A 17,158-nucleotide genomic window follows, 5' to 3' on the forward strand; every position below is an offset into this window, starting at 1 on the left:
TATAACTAGGTACATAGAAAATTTTCTGGTTATATTTTACTTTCATTTTAAGATCACCTCACAATCACCCCCAAGTTGCTAGGTCGCAAAATTATTATAGGACTAGCTTAGAATTTGCTATATTTTAATTAGCCTCGGTGACTGATGACACAGAGAGGACATGAATGAGTGGGACAGGTTTTTCTCTGCTGCCCCTAGGTACAGCATATGAAAATCTGTTTTTGTCTGCAGTGGATTCCTACTCCTTGCCAAAGGAACAATAGACACCATTTATAAAAATATGATCTTTGTGCACGTTGCTAGGTTACTCAATTTTGAGTCCTTTTCATTACATAATTATGAGAAACCAGTGATGCAGAGATAAGAAATAAAAAGAGGAAATTGGTAGTGTGAGTGAATGGGAAATTGGTATAATTATTATCAAAACACTGGATATGGTAATAAATAGATTACTAGAAGAGAAAAGGTATTTGAATACTAGCCAAAAAAGAATTCCAGTTAGTCACAAACTGTAGTAAAGTACTTCCAATTTTAAACCCCCTAGTTTTATTTTTCTAACTTCCTCAGATGTGGGCATTTCAGTGTCGATCCTTAAAATGTTTGTACTGAATGAAATGATAATTTCCCCCAAATTACACACAAAAACTGAACTGCTCATATCGTGTACTTGGTCTTACTACTACCCTCATCGCTGTATTGTTTTGTGTCTTATTCAGACTATCAGCAATCCTATTATTCATGTCTAATGATATTCCTTACTTCCTATAAATGAACCCTGAGTTTACCTGGAGAATCTTGTAAATGTCCATAGCCACTATTGCATATGCTCTGTGACATACAGATATGTAAAATATGAAAACTATCTGTCACTGTCTTCCTGCCAGGGCTGGTCTGTTAGCCATCTGGCGATCTGGTTGTCCCCTCCTTTTCTGTTGCTCTGTTGTTGCGCCTTTGGTGTGCACGCATCCCCTCCTCCCTGGGCTGCTGTACTCCCTTGGGCTTTTCTCCATCGCTGATTACACCAGGTTCTTTTCTGCCTCCATGCCTTTGTGCTTATTTTGTCATCTGGTAGGAATCCTCCTTCCAGGTTCTTGGCAGAGCTGCTTCCTCAAGGTTTTCAAATGCCACCTCCTCAGAAAACCCTTCCCTGAGCACTCTGTATAACTTAGAACTCCCTGCTACTATTTCTACTGCAAGCCTCTGCGCACTTTCTAGGACTTCCTTATATATACATCCCCCCTAGATAGTAAAACTCTGTGATAGTAGGGACATCCTGGGCTCTGAAATATTCGACTGACAAATGATTGAATAAATGAATTAAAAAAAAATCAACCTCAAGGTCCTGAAAGCTTCCTGGCATTTGAGCTGAATTTGAAACGTGGATTTTGTGAAGATAGCAAGGGATAGCAAAATCAGTGTTTGAGTAGAGAGGTTTTTTGTAAAGGTGGTGTTATAAATAATAAGCTTTGCAATGGAAGTGGGCCTGTGTATGTCTGTCCTGGGCTGTGAGGGAAATAGGGGTAAATAAAGCATAAGTTTTGGGGAGCCAGGCAAAACTTTTAATTAGGGGAGGAACATGATTACAATGGCAGTGGTGTGGCATCTGGCAGACGAGTAAGACAGCGTGCAGTAAATTGCTAAGGAGTAAAAATCTCTACACCCTACTTCCTGTCTTGCTGACTTTCTGCATCATCAGTGACTAAGGCCATTAATGCCCTAGAGTGAACAAGAATATAAGTCAAAACTGGAGTTGTTTCGTTAACAAATATTTACTGATGCTAAGTCTGTATCAGGCATTTTTCCTCTAATACAATAGGCTATGAAAACCAATGTTGGTTTTGCACACTTGAAATGAGATACAATTTAAAGATATACCTATTAATACTTAAGACTGTGAAAACAAAACTGGCAAATAATTACTGCCTTAAATAGGAGGGAGATGTATTTAATTTAATAAATGCAGTCAATTTGGTTAGCAATGAATTACCCTGTGCACTAATATTATATATCGGAAACAACCACAGATAAGAAATATAACTGTTGAAAACGTGTGCTGCTTTTAAGAAACTCCAAGAGCTGCATGGAAGCATATGTTGTTTTCTTGTTATCTGTTTTGCTTCTGATATGTCAACGCTCCCTGGAGATCGAATTTCTTCTTCTGCCTAGACCCATAACCCACTCCAGCTGTAACATCCTTAGATTACTTATGTCACAAATGATACTCGTTTTGAAACTGGAGTACAATGGCTGATTTCACTAATTTTGCATTTATTATAAAGTTGAATTTTCGTGTAATAATTCAGTTAGCAAAGATATAGTTTGTCTTGCACAAAAAGTGGTATGTTTCAGTCTTGAAAATATTATTATCGCCACAGAAAAGAAAACCTTTTTTTTTTTCTCCTTCCAGATTTTAGTGTTCATAGCTGTTGCTTACTCATAGGGAAAGGGGAGTTGTCATAGCGATCTAACAGCCTCGGAGGGAATGCGGTCTTGGCCTTAAGCATCTGGCAACCCACCCCATTTGGAGAGCCCCTCTGAAAAGAATTTCCTTTTATGGAAATTATTTGAGTTACTGAAATAAAATAAAATAGTGTAATTTCTGTAACTCAGATTTGTCCACAGGTTTTTTTTACACACTTATCTTCTATAATGAAAAGAAAAGCATTTATAATAAACACAGGATATGTGATTGTCTTCAGGAATGAGGTTAAATATATTGCATGTTAATTATCCCATAAATATGTTCTCAAACACACAAAGCAACCTGTACTCTTTTTCATGTGAGCTATAGAGTTTGAAAACCAATTCAACAAGATGCTGATCGAAATGTATTTATCAATATTTGGGATTTTCAGTTTCAATGAGTGTTCTTAGGTGAAGAAACTCATGGCATTATAGAAATCAGCACAGGCCATGCTGGGTAAAGCAAGTGACTTCATACTCATGTATAAAATAGTAACATAAACCTGAAATCAGTAGTTCTGAATCTGTAGTTGCTCACAGGGCAGCTTGATGTGTGAACACTGTGTTTACAGGACCAAGACCACACATTTCCTCTGCAGCTGTGTTTAATGGTTATCAGTTTGGCGTGCAGCCTGATTATTTTGGAGGGAGAATAGACACTTCAGACCCCTTTTGGCAATTCCGAGGTAACTGAAGTAACTACTGCTAAAGTGAGTCATACAAACTTAATTAGATTTGCTACATAATTAGTATTTGAGGAAACCTAAGGAAAATCCTTGTGCGTTGGTGATTTGTTATGTCAAATATAAGCATGCTCATTTAGAGAACTGGGAATTGAAAATGATGAAATTCTAATGCATTGTAACCCAGATATATTACACACATATATAATTTTTTAATCGAGCTTTTAAAAGTGATACTTTCCCAGGAATGACTGACAGGTTTGTCCCAAGCAACTGGGACCTGTCTGCTTCCATGCACAGGGATGCACCCATCTTCACACAGCCATATCCACTTGATGACGTTTATGTGTGTGCACCTAGCTTTACACCTACAACATGAGGGCCCACGGGTATTTAATAAACACCCCAGTGCTGGCTGTGGAGACTCTGCAATAACCTCTAATGGAAGCTGGCAAGTACAGTGTGTGACAGAGAGATCCCGTGCTGCACTTAAATTTACATTTTAGTTTAAGATTAATTTAATAACAGTGTCGCATCTGTAGTCTGTTGTTTTAATTGCAAAAAAGAATTTGATTTTATTCTCAAAAGACATTTCTTTAAATACTCTAGAAGTTTTCCTCTGTAGTTTTAGAGTTTTATAAAGTGAGTTAACCGTGGAGAATAGTGATAAAGTATTTACTATGAGGAGAGGATTAAATTTCATTTTCCCATTTAAATTAAGGCTAGGAAAAAATATTTTTCTAATTTATCAAAAAGCTGTCACATTCTTTTCAAATTACTTAGCTACCTAAGTTCATCTAGATTCTATCATAGATAAGGAAATAAATGAAAGGGAGCAAATTTAATTTCTTAATGAAGCACTTTAATGGTTTTTTGTTGTATTTTGTTTTTGTTTTGTTTTGTTTTGTGTTTTATTCTTGGTAGAAGAAATTTAAGCTTACAGCCTACCATAGGTTGAATGTCCAGTTTTTCCTGAGAATTCACAGCTTCAGAACTCAAAATGGCAGCTCATGACCTACACTCAAGCAAGCTGTTGGTAATGAACTAGAAACAAAGTCTACTCATGTCCACCCTTCCCCTCATTGACACATCTTCTCCCCAGAAAGTCCCTAAAAGAAACAAAACATAAATCCAAGCTTAACCTACTGTAACTCTAAAAAGACCGATCTATACTCCCCAGTAACACATCCCAAAAAGGCAGTAAACAGCTAATCCCCCCTTTTTTTGCAGTTTTTACCTCAGCCTCTCCTAGAAACCTGCACAACAGAGAAAGGGATACATAATTCTAAAACTATAGTCATAGCTATGTTACTTTAAGTTCTCCTAGTCCATTCCTTCTGAAATGAGAATAATAAGTCATTTTTTATATGATTGTTCTAAGGCAAGGGTTAGCAAATTCTGGCCCATGGGCCAAATTTAGCACACAAATCCAAATTCCCCCTCCTACCCTCAGTTTTTGTACAGCCGGCAAGCTATTTCTAGTCTAGCCTATAAGATAAACAAGAAAACCAGTGATATGCCAGATTTTAAAAACGTTTTTATTAAAGTTGAAAAAATGTCTTGATCGGGCTTGACAAAAACAAGTAGAGAATTACACTAGTTTTTGTTTCACACCTAGAATGACAGCACTAGATACAAATACTACCTTGTAACCTAGAACAACTCTCTGGTTCACTTTGAAATTTTAGAGGTTTCCCAGTGCACCTAAGCTTAATTAAGAGAGCTGGTAAATTCCAACAAAACTGAAAGTACCTGTGTTCTCTTGGTCCGTCACTTAAACTTCACCAATCTCAACTCCTCACTTGTGCTACCACATAGAGTTGTTGAAAGGATTAAGTGAGACTATACAAATTATTATACTTGTTTCTTACAAAATAAGAACATCTCTTTGGTTACTATTTAGTGAATGTCTGGTTTTTCTGTTCTCTGTATGCATGTACATATTCCTTTTCTGAACAGATGGGCATATGGAAAAATACCTTTCTTTTCCTGTAGGCTGCTGTGTTATTTCTCATGATACTGGCCAGGATGTGTTGATTAAACACAGGATTGTTTGTTTGTGTCCCTGTGTGCTTCTGTGCATCATTATGTGTGATAGACGAGTATGACATATAGGGATACTCTTGTGATTTCTTTGGGGAGTCAGTGCTGTGTGTGTTAGCCTCTGATTCCTAATTGTGGGACCTGATTGACTTAATATAATTAATTCAGCCTCAAGTAAGTAGATAAAAAATCGTAAGTAAATGCTCTGGTCCATCTAAATAAATTATGTGAACATTACCATTTTATGCGAGCTATATAAATTTAATTCATCTAAATTTATTATTATACACTACCTTTGGGCAATTCTGATATTATATTTTTATACTTAACTATAAAAGTATGTAGAACTAGGTCCCAGTCACTAAGCCACCCCCTCACTAGTGTATCTGTATGTTTAGCAGGCTTATTAGAAATTTGTCCACACTGAGCATGCAATACAGACTTTGTGAGAATACATGCAGATCTGGGTTTCTCTTATCAGTATACAATTTATCCAATATTGGGAGGAAGAAAGGAGGCATGTGTATTTCACCCTCTAATTCTCAAATAGCTCTCCATTCTTGAAATTCTAACATGAAAAATATGTATATGCAAATGCATAGACATTGAACCTGAAAAACTTCTTTGTTGGAAATATTAAGCAACCTCAGAAGTAGAAACATAGATATGTAAGTGCAGTAAAGAGGAAAATATATTTGGGATTCTGCGTTTTATTTTAATTGGATAAGACAAAAATTACAATTGGTCGGTTTGTTTTAATGAATAGGTCAAATGCATCATGTTAGCAAAAGTCATCCTCCTAAATAATGACAGCATTTATAAGCCTTTTCTTACTCAGGTCAGAGATTCCTGCCCGAAACTTGTTTGCATTGTTAATTTGTTCAGTTATTAAACTTTGGAAGTGCTACTATACTACTATTGGAATCCAATTAACAAGTTTTTGACCATATCTCCCTAATAATTGATCATAGCATGGAAAATTTATTTCTGCTGTGCTTTTCTCAGTAAAATTGTAGTGATCTATTGACCAGAATTAAACTGCTGAAAAACAACTTGGTCTTACTTATTCATTTAGCAAAACCAAGTTTAAAGATTGTGTTGCTATGATACCCAAGATTAACCTTAAAATAAAGTTTGTTTAATTTCAATAAAAATATAGAAACATCTCTTCTGGCATTATGTAGATAAAGTTGATTTTTCCCTTTTCCTTGCCTTTTTTATATTTAGCAAGTTGTTTTAACATTCTTTTAAACAAACTACAACATCAACTAGAAATCTAACATTTTTAAAGAGAAGGAAAAAGCAATAAAACTCCTTTATATTATAACAAAAGAATGTAATTTGTAAGATAGCAAATATTTTAGCTATTATTTTTTTTAATCCAGCTTTTCAAACTTTTTAGAAAGATGGTGCCAGGTAGGGGGAAATCACTCTATTCAAGTAGTTTCGCTTTGTAATTAGTCTTGAAACTTAAAATACAGGTTGCAAAATTGGGAGAGTGACAGATCCTAACAGAAATTTTTTTCATGCAGGTTCAGTCCCCCAAATTCTAAAAGAATGTATTTTCTATGTCATGAGACAAAGGAATCATCAGGTCGCTTTTGCCAGAATTGATTTCTGCCTTCCGAGCACCATTTAGTAGTGTATTAGAATGCTTATATAAAGAATTTTGTGGAAAAACAAGCAGAAAAAATGAATGCTTTGTAGGATAATCAAAAGTTGCTCTACATTAGTATTTTAAATTTCCTGGTGCCAAACCAAGCAAAAATCATACCTTACAGAGAGTGATTTGTTCATGAGATGAGCCAGGGCTGCAAGTCGCTTATGTTTATCATTATGCATCCACATTCTAAAGAAATTCCACTTGCAAACTTTGGTGCCGTTGATGCTTTCTTCTATAGGAAGAATTTTGAACTATAAAATTTGAGAAGCTTCAGTGGCTGTGGAAATTTGAGAGCATTGCTGTTTCTTCTTTCTCTATTGAATATAAATTGTTTTAACAAAAGCAGTGTAGCCACAGTACATTTTAAATGTCAAAATTTGCACATTGAATAACTCAAACGAATTTAAACTTTTCACTTTGAGCTTTCAAAACCTCAGAACGTCATTGGAGACAGATTGCAGCAAATAAACAGAATGTGTTGCAGAAAGATTTAATGAGGAAATGATTTTTTTAGCCATAGTTTCTTACAGTGCTTTTCAGGTGAAAATGGTGAGGCAGCTTTGGGTCATAGCTCAAGACTGTATCTAGAGGAAATTTTGAAAGCAGAACCAGACTCTTACAGATTTTACCTGGAAAACCAAAGTGGTTTGGATGGGGTGCTAGTTTTACCTTTGTGATTGCTATTTAGTTTTTATGAGAATTAAGGTTAGTTAATATTTATAAAGTATTTAGTGTAGTCCCTGGGCCATAATGAGTACTCTGTAATTTTTTAAAAAGTTATTTTAGACAAGATTATAAATTGTAGAAATGAGTTGTCATTTGCTTTAACCTATTTCTGATTTTAAAAATAGTGAAATTTACAAAACTGTAATTTTGAGACAAAAGCAATTTATATTATGTAATAAATTCTTGATTTTTAATGTTAAATTTTGATATTGAAATTTGTTCTATTTCAGTTTCAACAGTTACCATATCGAGATTCATAGAGCATTTTACATTGTTTATATTCTGACGTGACTATGAATTTGAGCCATGAATCATTTTTATGCATATTTTAATATCATGCTCCAACTTTGTTTTAGATAGCTAGACTATATCTGGGGAAACCTGTTTAGATCAGAAATAGTATTTCTAACTTCAGAAAATAAAATTCCATTTCAAAAATGGAGTTGGAATTTAAATGAAAATACTAATTTAGAATTCAGTTTCATTCTTTAACTAGCTGAAAAAAATCTTAGAAAACAAAAATTGAACCAAATTGCCAGTAATTTGCATTAAAGAGGAAGAAATGGAATTTTTTTAAAAAGTCAGCTGACATTGAAGACTTTCCAATGAAATTAATTAATAGAGATCTCAGCTTTTAATTTAGTCAAGATTATGATTTTACATGGAAGCTTTGCTGAAATAGTTGGGTTTGACTGTAATGTTTCAGGTGTTATACAAATCTGGATAAAATTATGTTATTCATATGCTCTTTTATTTAGTTATATTGTTTCAACTGCATTTTAAAAGTGAGAGACCTCATATCAAAAAATGTTTGTTGGATGCATCTTGTATACATGATATTAGAAAAAAAACATAGCACCAATGTTTAGGGGAGCATCCTGTTAATTTGGGGGTACATTTGGGACTCTGCTGTCTGAAGAATTAATTTTGTAGATTTGTGCTATGTAGAAAATTGGTATACACACACACATACACAAGGCTCTGTTTAAAAAATATGGTACATACTATTTATTAACTTAAATGAAATATTGTTTATTTTACATTAGTAAGGTTGCATTTACTTAATTCAGTGATGAAATCAATTTTGGCGTTGCTGGCATAGTGCTTTCACAGATTTCTGTGATTCATTTGCTGAGAAAGTATGATTTAAGATACCAGAATCATTTTTTCTCATGTGCCCAAACTCATGTTTTAGTTATAGGCAAGTTTTCATGGCAGATTTAAAACAAATTTAAAACAAATATTCTCTGATAATATTTGGAAAGTGGGGGAAGTCTAACCTGACATAAATAACAAGGACTAATCAACTTATAATAAAAAATAACTTTCTAAGTTCTACACTTTAAAGCTATCAAATATACATCATTTTGGTATATTAGTTTAGTTTTTCTCATATTTTTAAAGTTTAACTCTTGCACTGCTCCTTATGACCTCTGGACAACTAATTGTATTTAGAAGCAAAATCCCCATTGTTTTATTCTTAATAATAATTGACAAGGATCAAATGGTATTAGAATTCAGGTTTAACACAAAGTGATACATAGATGATGTATTACAGAACTGTGCACTTGAAACCTATGCAATTTTACTAACCATTGTCACCCCAATACATTTTAATTAAAAAATAAAAAAACCTACGTTCAGAAATAATTTTAAACTTTTTCCTAATGTTTTCTCCTAGAGAAGAAATGATAACTCATCTGTATGTCTTGCTCAGTGCTCATTACATTTATAGCTTAAGTTATCACCCCTGAAGCAAAATATATTCTCATAGTTTAAATGTGTTATGGTAGCGTGATAATAATTATGTGCTATAACTTGGAGAATTTTGTTTGAAAAATAATTTAAAAGTAAATTTTTTTGTATTATTATTTTGAAAGTAAGTTGTGGAGTGATTTTTTCATTGTTCCAAGGAGGAACATAAAATCTTGATTTATCAGATGATTGTATAGGCAATGTATGTCTATTTTGACTTGTGATGTGCTTCTCATTACTGTCCTGCTTTTCTTACTTTCCATTAAATGTTTAGAAAAATTAGTTGAATAGTTCTTCAGGAAAATGAAGGGGATTTCATCAGCCAATATCAGCTATAAGAAAGTAGGAACATATATAAAAGACCTAAATTTTTCTTACCTCACTTTAAACTTCATAACTTTCCAACTCAAGATGATATGTATTCCTGCACAGTGGGTGATAGTCAGCATTTTGTCACTAGAAGACCTGAATAAAAATTATCCCAAAATTATTCTTAGAAAAAAATCTGAGCCTGGAATTGCCTTGAATTAAAAAAAACAAAAACAAAATGATTGCTTTACAAATAAATCAAATGATATCTTACGCTCTTTATTCTCCACTGTTTTCTGAAGTTTGTATGCCTTGATTATTTTCAGTTACCTACCAGTCTCTCTTACTTGTAACCTTTCCAGTAGCTGACTGGCAGGCTGCTTTTCTATAGTAGCACTGCATGGAAATTGTGTTCTTTTCAGTGGAAATTTGTAAACCATATACTGAACTCTTCACTATCTAGCCATACAGACTGTCGTTCCAATCCCAGGAACTGGCAGTTAGTGTTCAGGCTCCCTGCTCTCCACCAGGGGGCAGCACCCAGCTCTGCCTTTCCTTGAGGCCAGAGTACTGTCTTCATAACCTCAGTGGTCTCCACCCTCCTTCCTCAAACTGCACTTCGTTTTGGTCTTTTCTTACAAGGCTGAGTAAGTGTCTGACAAATGGTAGTTGTTCAGGCTCTGTGCTATAAGGGATATTATTATTATTTATCCGTGTTGACTGTTTTGTGTACCAGAATCTTGTCCGCAATGATAATTTGGTCTATGATTTCAAATCCCTTGTGTTTATTATAACTTGGAAAATCTTAAGAGGAAAACAAAAGCCTAGCAGTTATTGAGCACTATGATGTGTCAGGCGTGGCACTAGGTATACTTCATATGGTAACGCACAATCTAGAGAGGGAAATAGGCAAGGTAACACAATAGTGTTACAAAACGACAGGATGATAAAATAGCAGAATTTTTCATACTTCTGTTTTGCTCTTGAGTCATTAAAAGCTTGGAGAGGTTAAATCACAGTAGAACATAGATTCCCTTCAGACAGTATTCCAAATTCCATGCTGTATCAATTATATTTTGGGGCTTTGCCTTAAAAACAACAAAAAGATTTGTTGAGAATGACTGAAACCACAGTGTGGAATGCCTGAGACTGATCTCAGTGATGTAACTCCTGTGACACGGTAACAGGAGAATCTATGATTGATGCACTTAAAACTTTAATGGGGAAATGGGGTTAAGTGTTGAGAGATCTTGAGTGCTCCCACAGAAGCCCTAATATGTATACATTTACACACACATACATATAATATGTAATCTAATTTACATTCACCAAAATGGGAACAATTACAGTACAATTAATCAATGTTGAAAAAAACTATCAATATTTCATTTATTTTAAAACAATAATGGATCATTTTATTTTTTCTTACCCTCTTTTACCTGCTAGAAAATTTATAGGATCTCTGTCCCCTGCAATTTCAACAAGATACTACTAAATTTGTTTTGTTTTGTTACAAAAAAATAGGCAAATAATTTGTTTTGCCTGTGTCTGTGATTTTTATGACTTGGAATTGTAATTTCACATCATCTGTTTCCTTTTCTGGTTATAATATGCATAGCAAGCCAGATTGCAAATGTATAAATAATTTGAGTTATGCTCATTTGAATCATTTAGGATAGCCTGAGAGGTTCCTGATACCTAGGACCATCTGTTCATTGCTCTGGTGTTACTTTCATGCTCAAGTGTGTACTTTCAGTTTCTTCACATGTCTTAGCCTCTACCTTCCTTATATATATGAAAGGGGCTTCCTGGACGGAACTTAGCCTGTTATGCCTCTCAAGGTTTTGTTGTAAAACCTTCATCCCCTGCCTTCCATTTCATAATTCTTTTTTATTCCTATTATATTTATTTTGTTGTTGTTGTTGTTAATATCCTCAATAGTAGTGCCTCAATACTGCATAAGAGTGACTAAAAACATGGGTTTTGTAGTCAGGTTTCAACCTTACTTGGCTATGTATGTAGCTATTTGACCTTGGACAAGTTCCTTCACCTTGGTTTCCTCATCTGTGAAGTGGAATATAATGCCTACCTCATGGATTTGTTAAAATGATTAAATGAGATGAAATATAACTCATTTATATAGCACCATGCCTGCTATAACATAAGTACTTGTTACTATTCTTATTAACATATTTTAGAAAGAAAATTCCCATAGTTACAAAAAAACATGTCTAGAAGTAAATTCAAAATCCCATATATAGAATTTCACACAAGAGTCTTGTGGAAGGAATATCTACTTGTCACTAAGCACCTGATTGTGTGAAAGCACATACCACAAGAAAATATATGTAGGCATTGCTACATAATTGGTTTTGGGTTCACTTTCAGTCCTTTTCACTGGGCCCAGAGTGAATCTTTGGTCCACGAATAGCTGGAGAAAAGTTTCTCTTAGCATCTGTCTGGGTTCTCTTCTGGGTTCTCTTATACATGTCACAGTGCAATCCGTTTTGGAACCACAAAGCACAGTCCTATCTGTCATTGTTCCATGTTAAGCTCTCCAGGAAGGGAGATGCTGCCCATCTTAACCCCTGTGTTGGATGCTACCGGTAATCCTCACAATAACCCTGTGGGCGAGGTCATTGTTTCTTCCTAATTTTATGTGGATTACTATTTCTGAATCAAAAATCATTAAACATGGTTTTTAAAATATGAGTGTGCTTATGGAATACAAAGAAAAATGTGATTGATGGAAAAGTAGATATGATTAATCTGGATTGTTTTGGAAATTTAGAGCATATGGTTGCTATAGTTATGGGGTCATTACATGGTATATAATGAAGCAAGAGATATACTTTGTGGAGAATTAATATGGTACATTGATCAATAAACCTGCCCATGAGATTCAAGTATTTCTTTTTCTAAGTGTGTGTGTGTGTGTGTGTGTGTGTGTGTTTGTACACAGCTTCTCTATGAAGAAAACTGATGGAGAACAAGAATGCCCTGTTTGGATGGTTGCCCAAAGAAACATACTCACACATAAATCATTTGTATATGAAGCAGTTCAGTGGGAAGTAACTCTGTACAGCTGCTTGACCCAAACATCTATTTCTAATTGCTTTAAAAGAAGTTTATAACACAAGTTGTGGAAGGAATAATTTAAGTCTCTTTAATATACTTCAGTTAGCAAAGTGTTAAAATTTCAACTGTTTCAATTGGTCAGGGTATAGCATTATAAAATTGAATCACAGTCTTCTACATCCTTGAATTATCTTCCATGATTTTTACAATACATTTTATATACTTACGTATAGTATAGTATAATCATATAATTCCACTTAATTTATAGAATTGTTTCAAAATTAAGGAAGTGCTACATATAAAATCACAAATTTTTGTAACATAAAATAGGAACCTTTATTCATATAAAAATATAATTCTTCACTTTACTCTTTTCTTTTATTTCAGTGGCATTTAATTATAAAACTAATACTGTGTCATAAAAGCTCCAACAATATTTATGAAATATGAAGTGGAGTCCTTCCCCACCTCGTTGCCACTTCCAGTCTCAAAGGGTGACCACTGTTTACAGTTCAAGTGTGACCTTGCAGATCTTTTTCTATGCTCGTGCTAGCATATAGATGTATTCCTATAAAGAGTGATTCTCATTCTTGAGGAATTAGAAACATTGCTATTTGGGGGAAAAAATTTAGTTTGATAATTTTAATATTCATGCTAAAAGGAATGATTTTTCACACTGACAGATTATTTTGTTATAAGCCAGCTTTCTAGGGTACTAATTCTAAAGAAAAAATATTTTGTAACAAGTGCAAAATCAAAGGCACTTAGTGAAATATGTTGCCCTTGATATTCTGTATTTTGTAGTTTCCATGGTTGGCTTGTTTATGAAGAATGCAGTATTTAGGGAAGATGGAAAAACAGCCCATGTCAACTAAAGTAATAAAACTGAGTTAATCCCAAATTGACTCCTTTAAAATTACTTGTTGCAATCCACTCAATCTTTTGAGTTTATTACTAGTGGAATTTGTTAGGTGACTCTTTAAATCTTATGTATTCAAGATTCTCAAGTTGTTAATGAAGATTTCCTGTTGATAGGAAAACCAGCACTTATTTGGTGTTAGATATTGTAAGTCACAGTGGTTATTGGGGGCAGAGAGAGGTGCATAAATGGCCAGATGGTGCCCTTTGGAGCTAATCTGTCCTATTCCTGGGCCCTTTCTGCCCCAGTATTCTTGTTACTAGAAGATATATGCACAGAGCGAAGGGACTGAACATCAGGCATCAGGTTTTCTTCATGTAAACATTTCCATTCAAATGAAAATTTAAAAATACAATTAGTAAAATATTTAAGAAAATGTGAACCTCTTCAAGTTGTGTATGAAGCAAGGGAATGCATAATAACATGGGTATATAAAAAATCCAGAAGTTTTTGTTTCAGGTAATAGCTGTAAATGAGAAAACTAATATCATCTTTCTAAGAATAGTTTAATCACATATCTCTCTTTCTAGACTTTTTTTTAACTCCTTAAAAATTTAATTTTCAAAATTGAAGTTGTCACCTGAATAACATTTTTCCACCACCTGAAAACAACGTACTACAGGATTTTTCTGCAGTTGAGATTTTACATGTTTACACCAGTTCTCTAGCCTTCACCAGCCTCGTGGAGTTCATAGTCTCTCAGGGGAGACAGATAATTGGGCGACTACAGTGGAGTGTGCTGAGTGCAGTGCTGTGGGAGCTCAGGACAGAAGCCCTTTCTTTGTCCTGGGTGGTGCAGGGTTGGTGAGGTGTCAAGAAAGACTCCCTGCAGAGGTGACTCCTAAGGTGATACCTGAGAGATTTGTACAGATTAGTCAGGCAAAGATCAATGGGCTTGGGGAATCACTGGCCCTGGAACCAAAGGCATCTAAAAATAGCCTGGTTATGAGAGAAATCAGGACACAATCACATAGCTGGTACACTCAGTCTGGCTGTGTAATTATAAAAATTTTTATAAAAGCAATACATGCTTATGGTATATAAAATTTGAAAAATACAGAAAACTAAAGAAAACATGTACCCTCAGTAATTTCAAGCTGCTGAGCTTACTGTGAACATTTTGTTATGATTTTATCATGCCTTCCATTTATGTTTGTAGGTCAGCATGTTTGGTATAATCCTAATTTGGCTTAAACAATAGATACATATGTATGTGGGCATAAAATGTGCATACATACATATATGAAAATATTTTAAATAAACCTGGGATCACACCAAACATGCTGTTTGTTACCTGCTTTTTTAAACCTGCTTTTTTCACATTATAATATACTTAATTATTTTAATGCCCTTAGATGCAATTGTATGTCAAGTTGAACTATTTAATCTCAGTGAAAAAAAAGACATCTTGAAGTTAACCATCTGTACTCTTCCCTGCAGGAAGAATGCTTTCTGAACCTGGAGGCTCCTATATCAAGAGTATGTGGGTATGATACACCATTTCCTCACATTTTTGAGCCATTCTACATCCCAGACAAATGGAAGTGCTATGATGCCCTTCGAAAAATGATCAACTATTGACCACATAGGTAAGTCTGCACTGCGTTTTGAGAAAGCTAGTGTGTGTTCCTGACAATAATGTTCTGTTACTCAAGGAACAACAGTCATCAGTGTGTTGTATTTTGGAAAATGGCAACTTTCAGAACAAAATGTAGGTTTCCGAAAAAAATTTAAATTTATAATATATTTTTGTTTAATAGAAACATGTTAAGCATATGTAATCTCTGATTGCTGTAATTTCTAAGACAGATGCATGCATTTGTTAACACTGAATAAGCACTAGATGAGGATGCTCTCTGCCGTGGTTTGATTGCAAATACACCCATCATTTCTGTATATTCAAACTCCTCATAAATGGGGACAATATTTGTTATTTCAAGAGACCCTTTAAGCACCATTAATTTAGACGCCAGTGATTTCAACTATATGGTGATCTATAACATTCTGAAATTGGCCTTTATATTATCTGAAAAATAGGTTTGTTGAACAGGAAACCTATTAATTGTGGATAAGGGAAATTTTTACTTAAAAAAAAATATCCAGCACCACCATCATTTCCAGAATCTTTTTGGCAAGTGAATAGTTTTAAATTGTGGATAATAAATTATATTTATTCATTCCTATTTCTAAGTTGTGCTGATATGCCCCTTCAGCAGTGTTAGTCTAGCAACAATGAATGCCATTAAAAACTACTAAGTTATTTTTCAGGGTTTTAATGCTATAGAAGTTGCTATCACTGACTCACTGATTTTATCTTTGGCATTTTTGAAATGGTTCAAAATGCATAGATAGGATTAATTGCTTTACATATTATTATCTAGGTTGTGCAAAAAATATAATAAGACCTTTTGAAAAGCCATGGTCTTTCAAAGGAAAAGGGAGAATAATAACACAGCTGTACTTTTTTTAAAGATAAGAAGTGCTATGTTCCTTAACTCTGTGTATGGATAAGAAGATCTAGCTCACCTAAAACCAGAGAAAGACAGACTTTTAAATTTGTGCAGAGAGAGAAAATAATGCCCCCCCACCCACCCACCCCCACTTTCTGCCACTCTGAGCCCCACACTTTTTGTAGTTCTATTCTGAGGATGTTGTTACAGATGTTAGTTAGGGCCATTAGTCCACTTGTGACTGGTATTTTCTCAGACATGCAGAGGTAGATACTGTATTTCTTATGTCCTCTTAACGTCTATGAAAGTAACTGTCTTCTACAATAAGTCACTCTTAGGACTGGTTAGGGGGTTGCCTCATTCTGTTGTCCATCTTGTTCCCTTCCATGGAGCATCCATAATGGAGGATCAAGGTTAATAACGTGCGGCTATATGCTTTGTTGTTATTTGTAAAGCAAAGTTTAGGTGCTGGTTCTAAATTTGGATATGCATTCTATTTAAACATAAATAAATATTTAAACCTATCATGAAAAGAGATTTTTTATACTAAAAGTTTAATATGGCATTAAAGAAAGTAATCATGAGAAAAAAATCTATATTTAATTCATGATGGCTAGAATGTCCATAATTGTTATTGATCTCTTTTACAGAAAAGCTGGAAGATTATGACTAGATACGGAAATATTTTTCTGAATTTTTTATATATCCTCAGACTTATCTCTTCTTGAAAATAGAATTTTTATGAAATGAATCATGATGGATATTGTCTGAAAAATTATAAATTAGCTATTGTATTAACTCATGAATTGATGATTTCCATTACAAGTGTTTCAGATTAGCTTTTTAAAATGTTCCATATAATAGTCTTACAAATTCCACTTAATTACATTTGTAAATATTGGGTGTGGGATAGTATTCAATAAAGCAAAATCAGATTGTCTTCAGGTTGTGTGTCCTTTTTTTTTTCATTAGTAAAAATAATTTTTGTTGCAGAGTAATAGATTAACTTGTTAATTAGATCTGAGTAAAAATGAAATGTTTAGAAATACTAAATTTTCAACTTTATAGT

General features: G+C 34.1%; 1 protein-coding gene across 4 annotated transcripts in view; it reads left to right on the top strand.

Annotated features, from left to right (window-relative positions):
- The window catches only part of BCKDHB (branched chain keto acid dehydrogenase E1 subunit beta), a 218,947-nt gene that overhangs the window by 181,763 nt on the left and 20,026 nt on the right, over window positions 1-17,158 (top strand). For 3 of the 4 annotated variants that reach the window (XM_019729566.2, XM_074333225.1, XM_019729567.2), the window contains exon 10: window positions 15,080-15,228. In XM_019729566.2, coding sequence (XP_019585125.1) covers window positions 15,080-15,220 — 141 coding nt within the window. In that variant the 3' untranslated portion in view covers window positions 15,221-15,228. Of the gene's footprint in view, window positions 1-15,079; window positions 15,229-16,739; window positions 17,034-17,158 lie in introns of those variants that run through there. The other variant, XM_019729565.2, reaches the window with a different exon arrangement.

Source organism: Rhinolophus sinicus, linkage group LG05 (assembly GCF_036562045.2).
Source record: "Rhinolophus sinicus isolate RSC01 linkage group LG05, ASM3656204v1, whole genome shotgun sequence".
Classification (NCBI taxonomy): Eukaryota; Metazoa; Chordata; class Mammalia; order Chiroptera; family Rhinolophidae; genus Rhinolophus; species Rhinolophus sinicus.